Source organism: Bombina bombina, unplaced genomic scaffold (assembly GCF_027579735.1).
Source record: "Bombina bombina isolate aBomBom1 unplaced genomic scaffold, aBomBom1.pri scaffold_949, whole genome shotgun sequence".
Classification (NCBI taxonomy): Eukaryota; Metazoa; Chordata; class Amphibia; order Anura; family Bombinatoridae; genus Bombina; species Bombina bombina.
The window spans coordinates 17,696-40,000 of record NW_026511539.1 but is presented as its reverse complement, the minus strand read 5'-3'; the positions used below and the strand labels follow the sequence as shown (position 1 = coordinate 40,000).

Genomic DNA, 22,305 nt, shown 5'->3' with positions numbered 1-22,305 from the left:
ATAGTAACTAAACATGGATTATTTTGATAAAGTACAAAAACTTCACAGTAAGTAATTATATACTGACAAGCAGCACTAGCTAATAGCTACATATTAATACTGATAAATAATATATATGTGTATGTATACCTGAATATATAAGTAATTATATACTGACAAGCAGCACTAGCTAATAGCTACATATTAATACTGATAAATAATATGTATGTGTATGTGTACCTGAATATATAAGTAATTATATACTGACAAGCAGCACTAGCTAATAGCTACATATTAATACTGATAAATAATAATATGTGTATGTGGTACCTGAATATCTAAGTAATTATATTACTGACAAAGCAGCACTAGCTAATAGCTACATATTAATACTGTAAAATAATATGTATGTGGTACCTGAATATATAAGTAATTATATACTGACAAGCAGCACTAGCTAATAGCTACATATTAATACTGATAAATACTATATATGTGTATGTGTACCTGAATATATAAGTAATTATATACTGACAAAGCAGCACTAGCTAATAGCTACATAATAATACTGATAAATAATATGTATGTGTATGGTGTACCTGAATATATAAGTAATTATATACTGACAAGCAGCACTAGCTAATAGCTACATATTAATACTGATAAATAATATATATGTGTATGTGTACCTGAAATATATAAGTAATTATATACTGACAAGCAGCACTAGCTAATAGCTACATATTAATACTGATAAATAATATGTATGTGTATGTGTACCCTGAATATATAAGTAATTATATACTGACAAGCAGCACTAGCTAATAGCTACATATTAATACTGATAAATAATAATATATATGTGGTATGTGTACCTGAATATATAACTAATATTATACTGGACAAGCAGCACTAGCTAATAGCTACATATTAATACTGATAAATAATATATATGTGTATGTGTACCTGAATATATAAGTAATTATATACTGACAAGCAGCACTAGCTAATAGCTACATATTAATACTGATAAATAATATATATGTGTATGTGTACCTGAATATATAAGTAATATATACTGACAAGCAGCACTAGCTAATAGCTACATATTAATACTGATAAATAATATATATGTGTATGTGTACCTGAATATATAAGTAATGATATACTGACAAGCAGCACTAGCTAATAGCTACATATTAATACTGATAAATAATAATATATATATGTGTATGTGTACCTGAATATATAAGTAATTATATACTGACAAGCAACACTAGCTAATAGCTACATATTAATACTGATAAATACTATATATGTGTATGTGTACCTGAATATATAAGTAATTATATACTGACAAGCAGCACTAGCTAATAGCTACATATTAATACTGATAAATAATATGTATGTGTATGTGTACCTGAATATATAAGTAATTATATACTGACAAGCAGCACTAGCTAATAGCTACATATTAATACTGATAAATAATATATATGTGTATGTGTACCTGAATATATAAGTAATGATATACTGACAAGCAACACTAGCTAATAGCTACATATTAATACTGAAAAATAATATGTATGTGTATGTGTACCTGAATATATATGTAAGTATATACTGACAAGCAGCACTAGCTAATAGCTACATATTAATACCTGATAAATATATATGTGTAAGTGTACCTGAAATATATAAGTAATGATATACTGACAAGCAACACTAGCTAATAGCTACATATTAATACTGAAAATAATATGTATGTGTATGTGTACCTGAATATATATGTAAGTGATATACTGACAGCAGCACTAGCTAATAGCTACATATTAATACTGATAAATAATATGTATTGTGTATATGTGTACCTGAATATATAAGTAATTATATACTGACAAGCAGCACTAGCTAATAGCTACATATTAATACTGATAAATAATATATATGTGTATGTGTACCTGAAATATATAAGTAATTATATACTGACAAGCAGCACTAGCTAATAGATACATATTAATACTGATAAATAATATATATGTGTATGTGTACCTGAATATATAAGTAATGATATACTGACAAGCAGCACTAGCTAATAGCTACATATTAATACTGATAAATAATATATATGTGTATGTGTACCTGAATATATAAGTAATTATATACTGACAAGCAGCACTAGCTAATAGCTACATATTAATACTGATAAATAATATGTATGTGTATGTGTACCTGAATATATAAGTAATTATATACTGACAAGCAGCACTAGCTAATAGCTACATATTAATACTGATAAATAATATATATGTGTATGTGTACCTGAATATATATGTAATTATATACTGACAAGCAGCACTAGCTAATAGCTACATATTAATACTGATAAATAATATATATCTGTATGTGTACCTGAATATATAAGTAATTATATACTGACAAGCAGCACTAGCTAATAGCTACATATTAATACTGATAAATAATATATATGTGTATGTTTACCTGAATATATAAGTAATGATATACTGACAAGCAACACTAGCTAATAGCTACATATTAATACTGATAAATAATATGTATGTGTATGTGTACCTGAATATATAAGTAATTATATACTGACAAGCAGCACTAGCTAATAGCTACATATTAATACTGATAAATAATATATATGTGTATGTGTACCTGATATATATAAGTAATGATATACTGACAAGCAGCACTAGCTAATAGCTACATATTAATACTGATAAATAATATATATGTGTATGTGTACCTGAAATATATAAGTAATTATATACTGACAAGCAGCACTAGCTAATAGCTACATATTAATACTGATAAATAATATATATGTGTATGTGTACCTGAATATATAAGTAATGATATACTGACAAGCAGCACTAGCTAATAGCTACATATTAATACTGATAAATAATATATGTGTGTATGTGTACCTGAATATATAAGTAATTATATACTGACAAGCAGCACTAGCTAATAGCTACATATTAATACTGATAAATAATATATATGTGTATGTGTACCTGAATATATAAGTAATTATATACTGACAAGCAGCACTAGCTAATAGCTACATATTAATACTGATAAATAATATATATGTGTATGTGTACCTGAATATATAAGTAATTATATACTGACAAGCAGCACTAGCTAATAGCTACATATTAATACTGATAAATAATATGTATGTGTATGTGTACCTGAATATATAAGTAATTATATACTGACAAGCAGCACTAGCTAATAGCTACATATTAATACTGATAAATAATATATATGTGTATGTGTACCTGAATATATAAGTAATTATATACTGACAAGCAGCACTAGCTAATAGCTACATATTAATACTGATAAATAATATGTATGTGTATGTGTACCTGAATATATAAGTAATTATATACTGACAAGCAGCACTAGCTAATAGCTACATATTAATACTGATAAATAATATATATGTGTATGTGTACCTGAATATATAAGTAATTATATACTGACAAGCAGCACTAGCTAATAGCTACATATATTAAATAATATATATGTGTATGTGTACCTGAATATATAATAATTATATACTGACAAGCAGCACTAGCTAATAGCTACATATTAATACTGGATAAAGAATATATATGTGTATGTGTACCTGAATATATAAGTAATTATATACTGACAAGCAGCACTAGCTAATCGCTACATATTAATACTGATAAATATAAGTATGTGTATGTGTACCTGAATATATAAGTAATTATATACTGACAAGCAGCACTAGCTAATAGCTACATATTAATACTGATAAATAATATATATCTGTATGGTACCTGAATATATAACTAATTATATACTGACAAGCAGCACTAGCTAATAGCTACATATTAATACTGATAAAATAATATATATGTTGTATGTGTACCTGAATATATAACTAATTATATACTGACAAGCAGCACTAGCTAATAGCTACATATTAATACTGATAAAATAATATATATGTGTATGTGTACCTGAATATATAAGTAATGATATACTGACAAGCAGCACTAGCTAATAGCTACATATTAATACTGATAAATAATATATATGTGTATGTGTACCTGAATATATAAGTAATGATATACTGACAAGCAGCACTAGCTAATAGCTACATATTAATACTGATAAATAATAATATATATGTGTATGTGTACCTGAATATATAAGTAATGATATACTGACAAGCAGCACTAGCTAATAGCTACATATTAATACTGATAAATAATATATATGTGTATGTGTACCTGAATATATAACTAATTATATACTGACAAGCAGCACTAGCTAATAGCTACATATTAATACTGATAAATAATATATATGTGTATGTGTACCTGAATATATAAGTAATTATATACTGACAAGCAGCACTAGCTAATAGCTACATATTAATACTGATAAATAATATATATGTGTATGTGTACCTGAATATATAAGTAATGATATACTGACAAGCAGCACTAGCTAATAGCTACATATTAATACTGATAAATAATATATATGTGTATGTGTACCTGAATATATAAGTAATGATATACTGACAAGCAGCACTAGCTAATAGCTACATATTGATACTGATAAATAATATATATGTGTATGTGTACCTGAATATATAAGTAATTATATACTGACAAGCAGCACTAGCTAATAGCTACATATTAATACTGATAAATAATATATATGTCTATGTGTACCTGAATATATAAGTAATGATATACTGACAAGCAGCACTAGCTAATAGCTACATATTAATACTGATAAATAATATATATGTGTATGTGTACCTGAATATATAAGTAATTATATACTGACAAGCAACACTAGCTAATAGATACATATTAATACTGATAAATAATATATATGTGTATGTGTACCTGAATATATAAGTAATTATATACTGACAAGCAGCACTAGCTAATAGCTACATATTAATACTGATAAATAATATGTATGTGTATGTGTACCTGAATATATAAGTAATTATATACTGACAAGCAGCACTAGCTAATAGCTACATATTAATACTGATAAATAATATATATGTGTATGTGTACCTGAATATATAAGTAATTATATACTGACAAGCAGCACTAGCTAATAGCTACATATTAATACTGATAAATAATATTGTATGTGTATGTGTACCTGAATATATAAGTAATTATATACTGACAAGCAGCACTAGCTAATAGCTACATATTAATACTGATAAATAATATATATGTGTATGTGTACCTGAATATATAAGTAATGATATACTGACAAGCAGCACTAGCTAATAGCTACATATTAATACTGATAAATAATATATATGTGTATGTGTACCTGAATATATAAGTAATTATATACTGACAAGCAGCACTAGCTAATAGCTACATATTAATACTGATAAATAATATATATGTGTATGTGTACCTGAATATATAAGTAATTATATACTGACAAGCAGCACTAGCTAATAGCTACATATTAATACTGATAAATAATATATATGTGTATGTGTACCTGAATATATAAGTAATTATATACTGACAAGCAACACTAGCTAATAGCTACATATTAATACTGATAAATAATATATATGTGTATGTGTACCTGAATATATAACTAATTATATACTGACAAGCAGCACTAGCTAATAGCTACATATTAATACTGATAAATAATATGTATGTGTATGTGTACCTGAATATATAAGTAATTATATACTGACAAGCAGCACTAGCTAATAGCTACATATTAATACTGAAAAATAATATGTATGTGTATGTATACCTGAATATATAAGTAATGATATACTGACAAGCAGCACTAGCTAATAGCTACATATTAATACTGATAAATAATAATATATATGTGTATGTGTACCTGAATATATAAGTAATGATATACTGACAAGCAGCACTAGCTAATAGCTACATATTAATACTGATAAATAATAATATATATGTGTATGTGTACCTGAATATATAAGTAATTATATACTGACAAGCAGCACTAGCTAATAGCTACATATTAATACTGATAAATAATAATATATATGTGTATGTGTACCTGAATATATAAGTAATTATATACTGACAAGCAGCACTAGCTAATAGCTACATATTAATACTGATAAATAATATGTATGTGTATGTGTACCTGAATATATAAGTAATTATATACTGACAAGCAGCACTAGCTAATAGCTACATATTAATACTGATAAATAATATATATGTGTATGTGTACCTGAATATATAAGTAATTATATACTGACAAGCAACACTAGCTAATAGCTACATATTAATACTGATAAATAATATGTATGTGTATGTGTACCTGAATATATAAGTAATTATATACTGACAAGCAGCACTAGCTAATAGCTACATATTAATACTGATAAATAATATATATGTGTATGTGTACCTGAATATATAAGTAATTATATACTGACAAGCAGCACTAGCTAATAGCTACATATTAATACTGATAAATAATATATATGTGTATGTGTACCTGAATATATAAGTAATGATATACTGACAAGCAGCACTAGCTAATAGCTACATATTAATACTGATAAATAATATGTATGTGTATGTGTACCTGAATATATAAGTAATTATATACTGACAAGCAGCACTAGCTAATAGCTACATATTAATACTGATAAATAATATATATGTGTATGTGTACCTGAATATATAAGTAATTATATACTGACAAGCAACACTAGCTAATAGCTACATATTAATACTGATAAATAATATATATGTGTATGTGTACCTGAATATATAAGTAATTATATACTGACAAGCAGCACTAGCTAATAGCTACATATTAATACTGATAAATAATATATATGTGTATGTGTACCTGAATATATAAGTAATTATATACTGACAAGCAGCACTAGCTAATAGCTACATATTAATACTGATAAATAATATATATGTGTATGTGTACCTGAATATATAAGTAATGATATACTGACAATCAGCACTACTAGCTAATAGCTACATATTAATACTGATAAATAATATATATGTGTATGTGTACCTGAATATATAAGTAATGATATACTGACAATCAGCACTACTAGCTAATAGCTACATATTAATACTGATAAATAATATATATGTGTATGTGTACCTGAATATATACGTAATTATATACTGACAAGCAGCACTAGCTAATAGCTACATATTAATACTGATAAATAATATGTATGTGTACCTGAATATATAAGTAATTATATACTGACAGCTACATATTAATACTGATAAATAATATGTATGTGTATGTGTACCTGAATATATAAGTAATTATATACTGACAAGCAGCACTAGCTAATAGCTACATATTAATACTGATAAATAATATATATGTGTATGTGTACCTGAATATATAAGTAATTATATACTGACAAGCAGCACTAGCTAATAGCTACATATTAATACTGATAAATAATATATATGTGTATGTATACCTGAATATATAAGTAATTATATACTGACAAGCAGCACTAGCTAATAGCTACATATTAATACTGATAAATAATATATATGTGTATGTGTACCTGAATATATAAGTAATTATATACTGACAAGCAGCACTAGCTAATAGCTACATATTAATACTGATAAATAATATATATGTGTATGTGTACCTGAATATATAAGTAATTATATACTGACAAGCAGCACTAGCTAATAGCTACATATTAATACTGATAAATAATATGTATGTGTATGTGTACCTGAATATATAAGTAATTATATACTGACAAGCAGCACTAGCTAATAGCTACATATTAATACTGATAAATAATATATATGTGTATGTGTACCTGAATATATAAGTAATTATATACTGACAAGCAGCACTAGCTAATAGCTACATATTAATACTGATAAATAATATATATGTGTATGTGTACCTGAATATATAACTAATTATATACTGACAAGCACCACTAGCTAATAGCTACATATTAATACTGATAAATAATATATATGTGTATGTGTACCTGAATATATAAGTAATTATATACTGACAAGCAGCACTAGCTAATAGCTACATATTAATACTGATAAATAATATATATGTGTATGTGTACCTGAATATATAACTAATTATATACTGACAAGCAGCACTAGCTAATAGCTACATATTAATACTGATAAATAATATGTATGTGTATGTGTACCTGAATATATAAGTAATTATATACTGACAAGCAGCACTAGCTAATAGCTACATATTAATACTGATAAATAATATATATGTGTATGTGTACCTGAATATATAAGTAATTATATACTGACAAGCAGCACTAGCTAATAGCTACATATTAATACTGATAAATAATATGTATGTGTATGTGTACCTGAATATATAAGTAATTATATACTGACAAGCAGCACTAGCTAATAGCTACATATTAATACTGATAAATAATATATATGTGTATGTGTACCTGAATATATAAGTAATTATATACTGACAAGCAGCACTAGCTAATAGCTACATATTAATACTGATAAATAATATATATGTGTATGTGTACCTGAATATATAAGTAATGATATACTGACAAGCAGCACTAGCTAATAGCTACATATTAATACTGAAAAATAATATATATGTGTATATGTACCTGAATATATAAGTAATGATATACTGACAAGCAGCACTAGCTAATAGCTACATATTAATACTGATAAATAATATATATGTGTATGTGTACCTGAATATATAAGTAATTATATACTGACAAGCAGCACTAGCTAATAGCTACATATTAATACTGATAAATAATATATATGTGTATGTGTACCTGAATATATAAGTAATTATATACTGACTAGCAGCACTAGCTAATAGCTACATATTAATACTGATAAATAATATATATGTGTATGTGTACCTGAATATATAAGTAATTATATACTGACAAGCAGCACTAGCTAATAGCTACATATTAATACTGATAAATAATATATATGTGTATGTGTACCTGAATATATAAGTAATTATATACTGACAAGCAGCACTAGCTAATAGCTACATATTAATACTGATAAATAATATATATGTGTATGTGTACCTGAATATATAAGTAATTATATACTGACAAGCAACACTAGCTAATAGCTACATATTAATACTGATAAATAATATATATGTGTATGTGTACCTGAATATATAAGTAATGATATACTGACAAGCAGCACTAGCTAATAGCTACATATTAATACTGATAAATAATATATATGTGTATGTGTACCTGAATATATAAGTAATGATATACTGACAAGCAGCACTAGCTAATAGCTACATATTAATACTGATAAATAATATATATGTGTATGTGTACCTGAATATATAAGTAATTATATACTGACAAGCAGCACTAGCTAATAGATACATATTAATACTGATAAATAATATATATGTGTATGTGTACCTGAATATATAAGTAATTATATACTGACAAGCAGCACTAGCTAATAGCTACATATTAATACTGATAAATAATATATATGTGTATGTGTACCTGAATCTATAAGTAATGATATACTGACAAGCAGCACTAGCTAATAGCTACATATGAATACTGAAAAATATGTATGTGTACCTGAATATATAAGTAAATACACATGATCAATTGTACCTCTATACTTTATAGCACAGACATACGTGATTAATATGCAATATCAAAATGGTGAATTATACTGGACAATTGTCCTGACAATATATACAGATAGATGGATGATAAATAGATATAGTGTATTATTTAAATATAATTCATTCCTAATAGAATATTGTTATTATTATTGAATGGGTTCACATATTATTTGTCTTTCTAATTTTGATGCTGTGTTGTAAAAATAACCATATGCCCAGAATGTGTTCCAGAGACTGGGTAGGTGTAAGAGCTTGGTGCTGTCATCTGTATAATAAACTATGGATAAGTCTAAATTATACCATTACTTTCAAATGGGTGTGTTCTGATTGCAGAACTGAGTGGGCGGAGCAGTTGAACAGTAGGTCGTCAATACTCCAGTAACCCGCTTGCTTGCTCTGCTGCAAAGTGTCCCTGGAATTTTTTTTGAAATGTTGGCAACTAACACATAGTAACACATAAATATATATGTATATAAGCATATAAACACATAGATATATATGTATATACACATAGTAAAACATAAATATATATGTATATACACATAGTAACACATAAATACATATGTATATACACATAATAGCACATACATATATATGTATAAATACATAACACATAAATATATCTGAATATACACATAGTAACACATAAATATATATGTATATACACATAACACATAAATATATATGTATATACACATAGTAACACATAAATATATATGTATACACACATAGTAACACATAACTATATCTGTATATACACATAGTAACACATAAATATATATGTATATACATATAGTAACACATAAATATATATGTATATACACATAGTAACACATAAATATATATGTATATACACATAGTAACACATAAATATATATGTATATACACATAGTAACACATAATTATATATGTATATACACATACTAACACATAAATATATATGTATATACACATAGTAACACATAAATATATATGTATATACACATAATAACACATAAATATATATGTATATACATATAGTAACACATAAATATATATGTATATACACATAATAACACATAAATATATATGTATATACACATAATACACATAAATATATATGTATATACACATACTAACACATAAATATATATGTATATACACATACTAACACATAAATATATATGTATATACACATACTAACACATAAATACATATGTATATACACATAGTAACACATAAATACATATGTATATACACATAGTAACACATAAATATATATGTATATACACATAGTAACACATAAATATATATGTATATACACATAGTAACACATAAATATATATGTATATACACATAGTAACACATAAATATATATGTATAATATACACATACTAACACATAAATACATATGTATATACATATAGTAGCACATAAATATATATGTATATACACATAATAACACATAAATATATATGTATTATACACATAGTAACACATAAATACATATGTATATACATATAGTAACACATAAATATATATGTATATACACATAGTAACACATAAATACATATGTATATACATATAGTAACACATAAATACATATGTATATACATATAGTAACACATAAATACATATGTATATACACATAGTAACACATAAATACATATGAATATACATATAGTAACACATAAATATATATGTATATACACATAGTAACACATAAATACATATGTATATACATATAGTAACACATAAATACATATGTATATACACATAGTAACACATAAATATATATGTATATACACATAGTAACACATAAATACATATGTATATACACATAGTAACACATAAATACATATGTATATACATATAGTAACACATAAATACATATGTATATACACATAGTAACACATAAATACATATGTATATACATATAGTAACACATAAATACATATGTATATACACATAGTAACACATAAATACATATGTATATACATATAGTAACACATAAATACATATGTATATACACATAGTAACACATAAATACATATGTATATACACATAGTAACACATAAATACATATGTATATACACATAGTAACACATAAATACATATGTATATACACATAGTAACACATAAATACATATGTATATACACATAGTAACACATAAATACATATGTATATACACATAGTAACACATAAATACATATGTATATACATATAGTAACACATAAATACATATGTATATAAGCATATACGTATTTATTTACAGGGAACACGCAGTTACCATAGACCGCAATGTAAACGCACTTTTCAGTGCCGTTTTTATTCTAACACCCCTGACCTGCTCACTTTAACCCCTAAAAACTGATTTGTGGAGTTTAAAAAAAAATAAAAAAAATTAAAGCTGCTATTTTCTTTTTATTATTGAACCTTACACTAAATTTTGGGGACTTTTAGAAAAATAACCAGAGATCTGACGGGCATGCGATAAATAGGTGCTCCACTTGTAATCTATCCTAATATGTGATAATATATTCTAGACAGAAAAGCATTTTAAATCTTATTTATAAAACATTTTTTTTAAAATCATTGATTTTTATCCACCCTGGTCACCTGTGTGCTGAGGTGTCAGATGTCTGTCTACTGGCTGGACAAAAAGAGACGTGCACTTTATGTATAAATCGTGCACAGCCTTATTTGTTACTGCTTTACTCGTAGTGCTGAATATAAATGTATTAAATGCATTAAAATGTAATATTCTTCATCAGGCAATTCCAAGTTTCAGCTCCTCTCTTGCCTTTGTGTTTGACATGATTAATGATACAATCTTCTGGGTCACATATGTATCTCCTGCTAGGACACACTGGTCACTGGTCACTAGTATGTTATTTGTGTTTGACATGATTAATGATACAATCTTCTGGGTCACATATGTATCTCCTGCTAGGACACGCTGGTCACTAGTATGTTATTTGTGTTTGACATGATTAATGATACAATCTTCTGGGTCACATGTATCTCCTGCTAGAACACACTGGTCACTGGTCACTAGTATGTTATTTGTGTTTGACATGATTAATGATACAGTCTTCTGGGTCACATATGTATCTCCTGCTAGGACACACTGGTCACTAGTATGTTATTTGTGTTTGACATGATTAATGATACAATCTTCTGGGTCACATATGTATCTCCTGCTAGGACACACTGGTCACTGGTCACTAGTATGTTATTTGTGTTTGACATGATTAATGATACAATCTTCTGGGTCACATATGTATCTCCTGCTAGGACACACTGGTCACTGGTCACTAGTATGTTATTTGTGTTTGACATGATTAATGATACAATCTTCTGGGTCACATATGTATCTCCTGCTAGTACACACTGGTCACTAGTATGTTATTTGTGTTTGACATGATTAATGATACAGTCTTCTGGGTCACATATGTATCTCCTGCTAGTACACGCTGGTCACTGGTATGTTATTTGTGTTTGACATGATTAATGATACAATCTTCTGGGTCACATATGTATCTCCTGCTAGGACACACTGGTCACTAGTATGTTATTTGTGTTTGACATGATTAATGATTCAATCTTCTGGGTCACATATGTATCTCCTGCTAGGACACACTGGTCACTGGTCACTAGTATGTTATTTGTGTTTGACATGATTAATGATACAGTCTTCTGGGTCACATATGTATCTCCTGCTAGGACACGCTGGTCACTGGTCACTAGTATGTTATTTGTGTTTGACATGATTAATGATACACTCTTCTGGGTCACATATGTATCTCCTGCTAGGACACACTGGCCACTGGTCACTAGTATGTTATTTGTGTTTGACATGATTAATGATACAGTCTTCTGGGTCTCATATGTATCTCCTGCTAGGACACACTGGTCACTAGTATGTTATTTGTGTTTGACATGATTAATGATACAGTCTTCTGGGTCACATATGTATCTCCTGCTAGGACACACTGGTCACTAGTATGTTATTTGTGTTTGACATGATTAATGATACAGTCTTCTGGGTCACATATGTATCTCCTGCTAGGACACACTGGTCACTAGTATGTTATTTGTGTTTGACATGATTAATGATACAGTCTTCTGGGTCACATATGTATCTCCTGCTAGGACACACTGGTCACTAGTATGTTATTTGTGTTTGACATGATTAATGATACACTCTTCTGGGTCACATATGTATCTCCTGCTAGGACATGCTGGTCACTAGTATGTTATTTGTGTTTGACATGATTAATGATACAATCTTCTGGGTCACATATGTATCTCCTGCTAGGACACGCTGGTCACTGGTCACTAGTATGTTATTTGTGTTTGACATGATTAATGATACAATCTTCTGGGTCACATATGTATCTCCTGCTAGGACACGCTGGTCACTAGTATGTTATTTGTGTTTGACATGATTAATGATACAGTCTTCTGGGTCACATATGTATCTCCTGCTAGGACACGCTGGTCACTGGTATGTTATTTGTGTTTGACATGATTAATGATACAGTCTTCTGGGTCACATATGTATCTCCTGCTAGGACGCACTGGTCACTAGTATGTTATTTGTGTTTGACATGATTAATGATACAGTCTTCTGGGTCACATATGTATCTCCTGCTAGGACACACTGGTCACTAGTATGTTATTTGTGTTTGACATGATTAATGATAGAATCTTCTGGGTCACATATGTATCTCCTGCTAGGACACGCTGGTCACTAGTATGTTATTTGTGTTTGACATGATTAATGATACAGTCTTCTGGGTCACATATGTATCTCCTGCTAGGACACACTGGTCACTGGTCACTAGTATGTTATTTGTGTTTGACATGATTAATGATACAGTCTTCTGGGTCACATATATGTATCTCCTGCTAGGACACACTGGTCACTAGTATGTTATTTGTGTTTGACATGATTAATGATACAGTCTTCTGGGTCACATATGTATCTCCTGCTAGAACACACTGGTCACTGGTCACTAGTATGTTATTTGTGCTTGACATGATTAATGATACAGTCTTCTGGGTCACATATGTATCTCCTGCTAGGACACACTGGTCACTAGTATGTTATTTGTGTTTGACATGATTAATGATACAATCTTCTGGGTCACATATGTATCTCCTGCTAGGACACGCTGGTCACTAGTATGTTATTTGTGTTTGACATGATTAATGATACAGTCTTCTGGGTCACATATGTATCTCCTGCTAGGACACACTGGTCACTAGTATGATATTTGTGTTTGACATGATTAATGATACAGTCTTCTGGGTCACATATGTATCTCCTGCTAGGACACGCTGGTCACTAGTATGTTATTTGTGTTTGACATGATTAATGATACAGTCTTCTGGGTCACATGTATCTCCTGCTAGGACACGCTGGTCAATAGTATGTTATTTGTGTTTGACATGATTAATGATACACTCTTCTGGGTCACATATGTATCTCCTGCTAGGACACGCTGGTCATTGGTCACTAGTATGTTATTTGTGTTTGACATGATTAATGATACAGTCTTCTGGGTCACATATGTATCTCCTGCTAGGACACACTGGTCACTAGTATGTTATTTGTGTTTGACATGATTAATGATACACTCTTCTGGGTCACATATGTATCTCCTGCTAGGACACACTGGTCACTAGTATGTTATTTGTATTTGACATGATTAATGATACAGTCTTCTGGGTCACATATGTATCTCCTGCTAGGACACGCTGGTCACTAGTATGTTATTTGTGTTTGATATGATTAATGATACAGTCTTCTGGGTCACATATGTATCTCCTGCTAGGACACGCTGGTCACTAGTATGTTATTTGTGTTTGACATGATTAATGATACAGTCTTCTGGGTCACATATGTATCTCCTGCTAGGACACACTGGTCACTAGTATGTTATTTGTGTTTGACATGATTAATGATACAATCTTCTGGGTCACATATGTATCTCCTGCTAGGACACACTGGTCACTAGTATGTTATTTGTGTTTGACATGATTAATGATACACTCTTCTGGGTCACATATGTATCTCCTGCTAGGACACGCTGGTCACTAGTATGTTATTTGTGTTTGACATAATTAATGATGCAATCTTCTGGGTCACATATGTATCTCCTGCTAGGACACGCTGGTCACTAGTATGTTATTTGTGTTTGACATGATTAATGATACAGTCTTCTGGGTCACATATGTATCTCCTGCTAGGACACACTGGTCACTGGTATGTTATTTGTGTTTGACATGATTAATGATACACTCTTCTGGGTCACATATGTATCTCCTGCTAGGACACACTGGTCACTAGTATGTTACTTGTGTTTGACATGATTAATGATACACTCTTCTGGGTCACATATGTATCTCCTGCTAGGACACACTGGTCACTAGTATGTTACTTGTGTTTGACATGATTAATGATACAGTCTTCTGGGTCACATGTATCTCCTGCTAGGACACACTGGTCACTGGTATGTTATTTGTGTTTGACATGATTAATGATACAGTCTTCTGGGTCTCATATGTATCTCCTGCTAGGACACACTGGTCACTAGTATGTTATTTGTGTTTGACATGATTAATGATACAGTCTTCTGGGTCACATATGTATCTCCTGCTAGGACACACTGGTCACTAGTATGTTATTTGTGTTTGACATGATTAATGATACAGTCTTCTGGGTCACATATGTATCTCCTGCTAGGACACGCTGGTCACTAGTTTGTTATTTGTGTTTGACATGATTAATGATACAGTCTTCTGGGTCACATGTATCTCCTGCTAGGACACGCTGGTCACTAGTATGTTTCTTGTGTTTGACATGATTAATGATACAGTCTTCTGGGTCACATGTATCTCCTGCTAGGACACACTGGTCACTGGTATGTTATTTGTGTTTGACATGATTAATGATACAGTCTTCTGGGTCACATATGTATCTCCTGCTAGGACACGCTGGTCACTAGTATGTTATTTGTGTTTGACATGATTAATGATACACTCTTCTGGGTCACATATGTATCTCCTGCTAGGACACACTGGTCACTGGTCACTAGTATGTTATTTGTGTTTTACATGATTAATGATAGTCTTCTGGGTCACATATGTATCTCCTGCTAGGACACACTGGTCACTAGTATGTTATTTGTGTTTGACATGATTAATGATACAGTCTTCTGGGTCACATATGTATCTCCTGCTAGGACACGCTGGTCACTGGTCACTAGTATGTTATTTGTGTTTGACATGATTAATGATACAGTCTTCTGGGTCACATATGTATCTCCTGCTAGGACACACTGGTCACTAGTATGTTATTTGTGTTTGACATGATTAATGATAGTCTTCTGGGTCACATGTATCTCCTGCTAGGACACTCTGGTCACTAGTATGTTATTTGTGTTTGACATGATTAATGATAGAATCTTCTGGGTCACATATGTATCTCCTGCTAGGACACACTGGTCACTAGTATGTTATTTGTGTTTGACATAATTAATGATACAATCTTCTGGGTCACATATGTATCTCCTGCTAGGACACACTGGTCACTAGTATGTTATTTGTGTTTGACATGATTAATGATACAGTCTTTTGGGTCACATATGTATCTCCTGCTAGGACACACTGGTCACTGGTCACTAGTATGTTATTTGTGTTTGACATGATTAATGATACAGTCTTCTGGGTCACATATGTATCTCCTGCTAGGACACACTGGTCACTAGTATGTTATTTGTGTTTGACATAATTAATGATACAATCTTCTGGGTCACATATGTATCTCTTGCTAGGACACGCTGGTCACTAGTATGTTATTTGTGTTTGACATGATTAATGATACAGTCTTCTGGGTCACATATGTATCTCCTGCTAGGACACACTGGTCACTAGTATGTTATTTGTGTTTGACATGATTAATGATACAGTCTTCTGGGTCACATATGTATCTCCTGCTAGGACACGCTGGTCACTAGTATGTTATTTGTGTTTGACATGATTAATGATACAATCTTCTGGGTCACATATGTAGCTCTTGCTAGGACACGCTGGTCACTAGTATGTTATTTGTGTTTGACATGATTAATGATACAATCTTCTGGGTCACATGTATCTCCTGCTAGGACACACTGGTCACTAGTTTGTTATTTGTGTTTGACATGATTAATGATACAGTCTTCTGGGTCACATATGTATCTCCTGCTAGGACACGCTGGGACACGCTGGTCACTAGTATGTTATTTGTGTTTGACATGATTAATGATACAGTCTTCTGGGTCACATATGTATCTCCTGCTAGGACACACTGGTTACTAGTATGTTATTTGTGTTTGACATGATTAATGATACAGTCTTCTGGGTCACATATGTATCTCCTGCTAGGACACACTGGTTACTAGTATGTTATTTGTGTTTGACATGATTAATGATACACTCTTCTGGGTCACATATGTATCTCCTGCTTGGACACACTGGTCACTAGTATGTTATTTGTGTTTGACATGATTAATGATACACTCTTCTGGGTCACATATGTATCTCCTGCTAGGACACACTGGTCACTAGTATGTTATTTGTGTTTGACATGATTAATGATAGAATCTTCTGGGTCACATATGTATCTCCTGCTTGGACACACTGGTCACTAGTATGTTATTTGTGTTTGACATGATTAATGATACAATCTTCTGGGTCACATATGTATCTCCTGCTAGGACACACTGGTCACTGGTCACTAGTATGTTATTTGTGTTTGACATGATTAATGATACACTCTTCTGGGTCACATATGTATCTCCTGCTAGAACACACTGGTCACTAGTATGTTATTTGTGTTTGACATGATTAATGATAGAATCTTCTGGGTCACATATGTATCTCCTGCTAGGACACACTGGTCACTAGTATGTTATTTGTGTTTGACATGATTAATGATACAGTCTTCTGGGTCACATATGTATCTCCTGCTAGGACACACTGGTCACTATTATGTTATTTGTGTTTGACATGATTAATGATACAGTCTTCTGGGTAACATATGTATCTCCTGCTAGGACACACTTGTCACTAGTATGTTATTTGTGTTAGCTACAGTGTCACTAATGCAACTTGCTGTTAGATCAGGAAGGTTGTTGCTGGCGGTGTATGGGCCTCAGATAGTGCTGTTAGGTCTATGGGTGCCCTTAGGTGACGCTATTGGGGGTCCGAGCTATTTCTAATTGCTGAATACTGAGGACATCCAGGTCTGTTATTTTTATATGTTCTTTCATCAATAAATGTTACGCTTTAATTGAAAATCAGATGTGACTTGTGTAAGTGATCCATGAGCATAGACTTGATCTACATCTCACTCAGAGACTATTAAGGTTCGCCATAATAATACAGCCAATCAAGCAGACTTTGTTCATCATGTTTTTTGTTTGTTTTTAGTAGTGCCTTATATTGCTTTATTTTGGTATGCACTATACTGCTTAATGTTAAATTCTGCACATAAGCATACAGCAATATCTATGTGTTCTATGTGAAAAGATGGTAGTTATGCCCTGTAGAAAAGATGACAGTTACTGTGATTAAATAGTATATCTTGTTTTTATTTATTACATAGCTTATTTATTTTATAGAGTATTTATTTATTTATTTATTTTATAGCTTATTTATTTTATAGAGTATTTATTTTATAGCTTATTTATTTTATAGAGTATTTATTTATTTTATAGCTTATTTATTTTATAGAGTATTTATTTTATAGCTTATTTATTTTATAGAGTATTTATTTATTTATTTTATAGCTTATTTATTTTATAGAGTATTTATTTTATAGCTTATTTATTTTATAGAGTATTTATTTATTCTATAGCTTATTTATTTTATAGAGTATTTATTTATTTATTTTATAGCTTATTTATTTTATAGAGTATTTATCTCTTTATTTATTTTATAGCTTATTTATTTTATAGAGTATTTATTTTATAGCTTATTTATTTTATAGAGTATTTATTTTATAGCTTATTTCTTTTATAGCTTATTTACTTTATAGCTAATTTATATTTTATAGATTATTTAAATTCATTTTGTAGCTTATTTATATTTATTTTATAGCTTATTTATTGTTTTTTTTCTACTGGACATCACATCTCTGTTTTTAGGTCGCCAAGCCGATTGGTGAAGCAACAGAAGATGAGGTAATAAACTGCTGTCTCCACAAATTTTATTTTGTTTCTTGCATGTGTATATATACCCGCCTGATAATCTCCCTCCCCCCATATACACAAACTTGGTGCCCCCTATATACACATACACCCAGTGACCCCCTATATATATATATATATATATATATATATATATATATATATATATATACACACACATACACCCAGTGACACCCTGTATTTACTCACACCCGGTGACCCCTCTATATTCACATACACGTAGTGACCCCCTGTATACACATATACCCTGTGACCCTATATATATATATATATATATATATATATATATATACAGTACACACGTATATATATGTTTGTAGAGGTTATAGAAATCAGCGCTAGAAGTGTATGAGTGTGCTGTTAGTCTTAATATATCTTCCCATCCACTACTGGAATATATATATGTACACAAGACACTTGCCAGTTAGGCAGCAAACAGTCTCATTCAGTCAAATGTGGCAAGTCTATGGATGTGTATTGTTCATTAAAATCCACAATGCTAGTTCCTGTGTGCTATGAAGGAGTAGGCTGCTCGTCTGAGAGAAGAAGAATGATCCCCCGCAGGGCGAGGTTCCTCTTAGAGATCTGAAAGAGTATGAGACAAGACAAGCGCCAAGAGGCACACTTCGTGTAATACGTTCAGATTATTTACTTATAATGTAACAGTGGGAAAAAATCCGCTCTCACCTGGTTCAACCTCAAAGTATGAGGTATATAAAAATACCTCCATACCTGATCTTATGTATAGTAGAGCGCATTAGCCACTTGTGTTTCTAGCCTTACTCGCTGGATGTAACACTTGTATGACTACAGCTCTATAGTGATCTTCTGCAATACGAGGAACATTTTCTCTTTGCTTACAAAGAAACGCTTGTAGGGTTTTTTTATCTTGCACTGTTAAAAGCTATTTTATGTATATAAATAAACACCTGTTTTTATCTCTAGCTATTGGTAGTTGTATATTTTAAAATACTACATATTACCTTACTCCTATGCCCTAGTCCCCTTTTAAATAAAGGTTGCAGAGTTCCAGGGACACGCTGCAGACTCCAAGGAATAATTGGAGACCTGAGAACATCAAGGAGGACCACAAGAGACAGGAGTACATTTATAGAAGTGCCTTTTGTATACCTCATACGTTGAGGTTGAACCAGGTGAGAGCGGATTTTCCCACTGTTACATTATAAGCAAATGATCTGAACGTATTACACGAAGTGTGCCTCTTGGCGCTTGTCTTGTCTCATACTCTTTCACATATATATGTTTATATATATATATATATATATATATATACACATACACACACACACCCACCCAGTGACCCCTGTATACACACCTAGTGACCCCTTATATAAATACACACCCAGTACCCCCTATATACGCACACACCCAGTGCCCCCCTCCTGTATTCACTCACACCCAGTGACCCCCTATATACACATACACCAAGTGACCCCCCTTATACACATACACCCTGTGACCCCCTATATATATATATATATATATATACACACACACACACACACACACACCCAGTGACCCCCTGTATACACATACACCCAGTGACCCCTTATATAAATACACACCCAGTACCCCCTATATACGCACACACCCAGTGCCCCCCTCCTGTATTCACTCACACCCAGTGACCCCCTATATACACATACACCAAGTGACCTCCCTATATACACATACACCAAGTGACCTCCCTATATACACATACACCAAGTGACCTCCCTATATACACATACACCAAGTGACCTCCCTATATACACACACACACAGTGACCCCTCTATATTCACATACACCAAGTGACCCCCTATATTCACATACACCAAGTGACCTCCCTATATTCACATACATCAAATGACCTCCCTATATACACATACATCAAGTGACCTCCCTATATACACATACCCAGTGCCCGCCCTATATACACTTATACCCAGTAACCTCTCCATATATACGCACACACCCAGTGACCTCCCCATATACACACACACACACACACACACACCCAGTGACCTCCCCATATACACACACACACACACACACACACCCAGTGACCTTCCCATATACACACACACACACCCAGTGACCTTCCCATATACACACACACACACACACACACCCAGTGACCTCCCCATACACACAGACACAAACACACACACACCCAGTGACCTCCCCATATACACACACACCCAGTGACCTCCCCATATACACACACTCCCAGTGACCTCCCCATATACACACACATCCAGTGACCCCCCCATACACACACACCCACACACACACCCAGTGACCTCCCCATACACACATACACCCAGTGACTCCTCTTATATACATATACC

General features: G+C 31.2%; 1 protein-coding gene across 1 annotated transcript in view; it reads left to right on the top strand.

Moving 5' to 3' along the window:
• Positions 1-22,305, top strand: part of LOC128643786 (peroxisomal targeting signal 1 receptor-like) — a 64,667-nt gene that overhangs the window by 33,211 nt on the left and 9,151 nt on the right. The window contains exon 3 of the mRNA XM_053696599.1: positions 19,891-19,926. Coding sequence (XP_053552574.1) covers positions 19,891-19,926 — 36 coding nt within the window. The remainder of the gene's footprint in view (positions 1-19,890; positions 19,927-22,305) is intronic.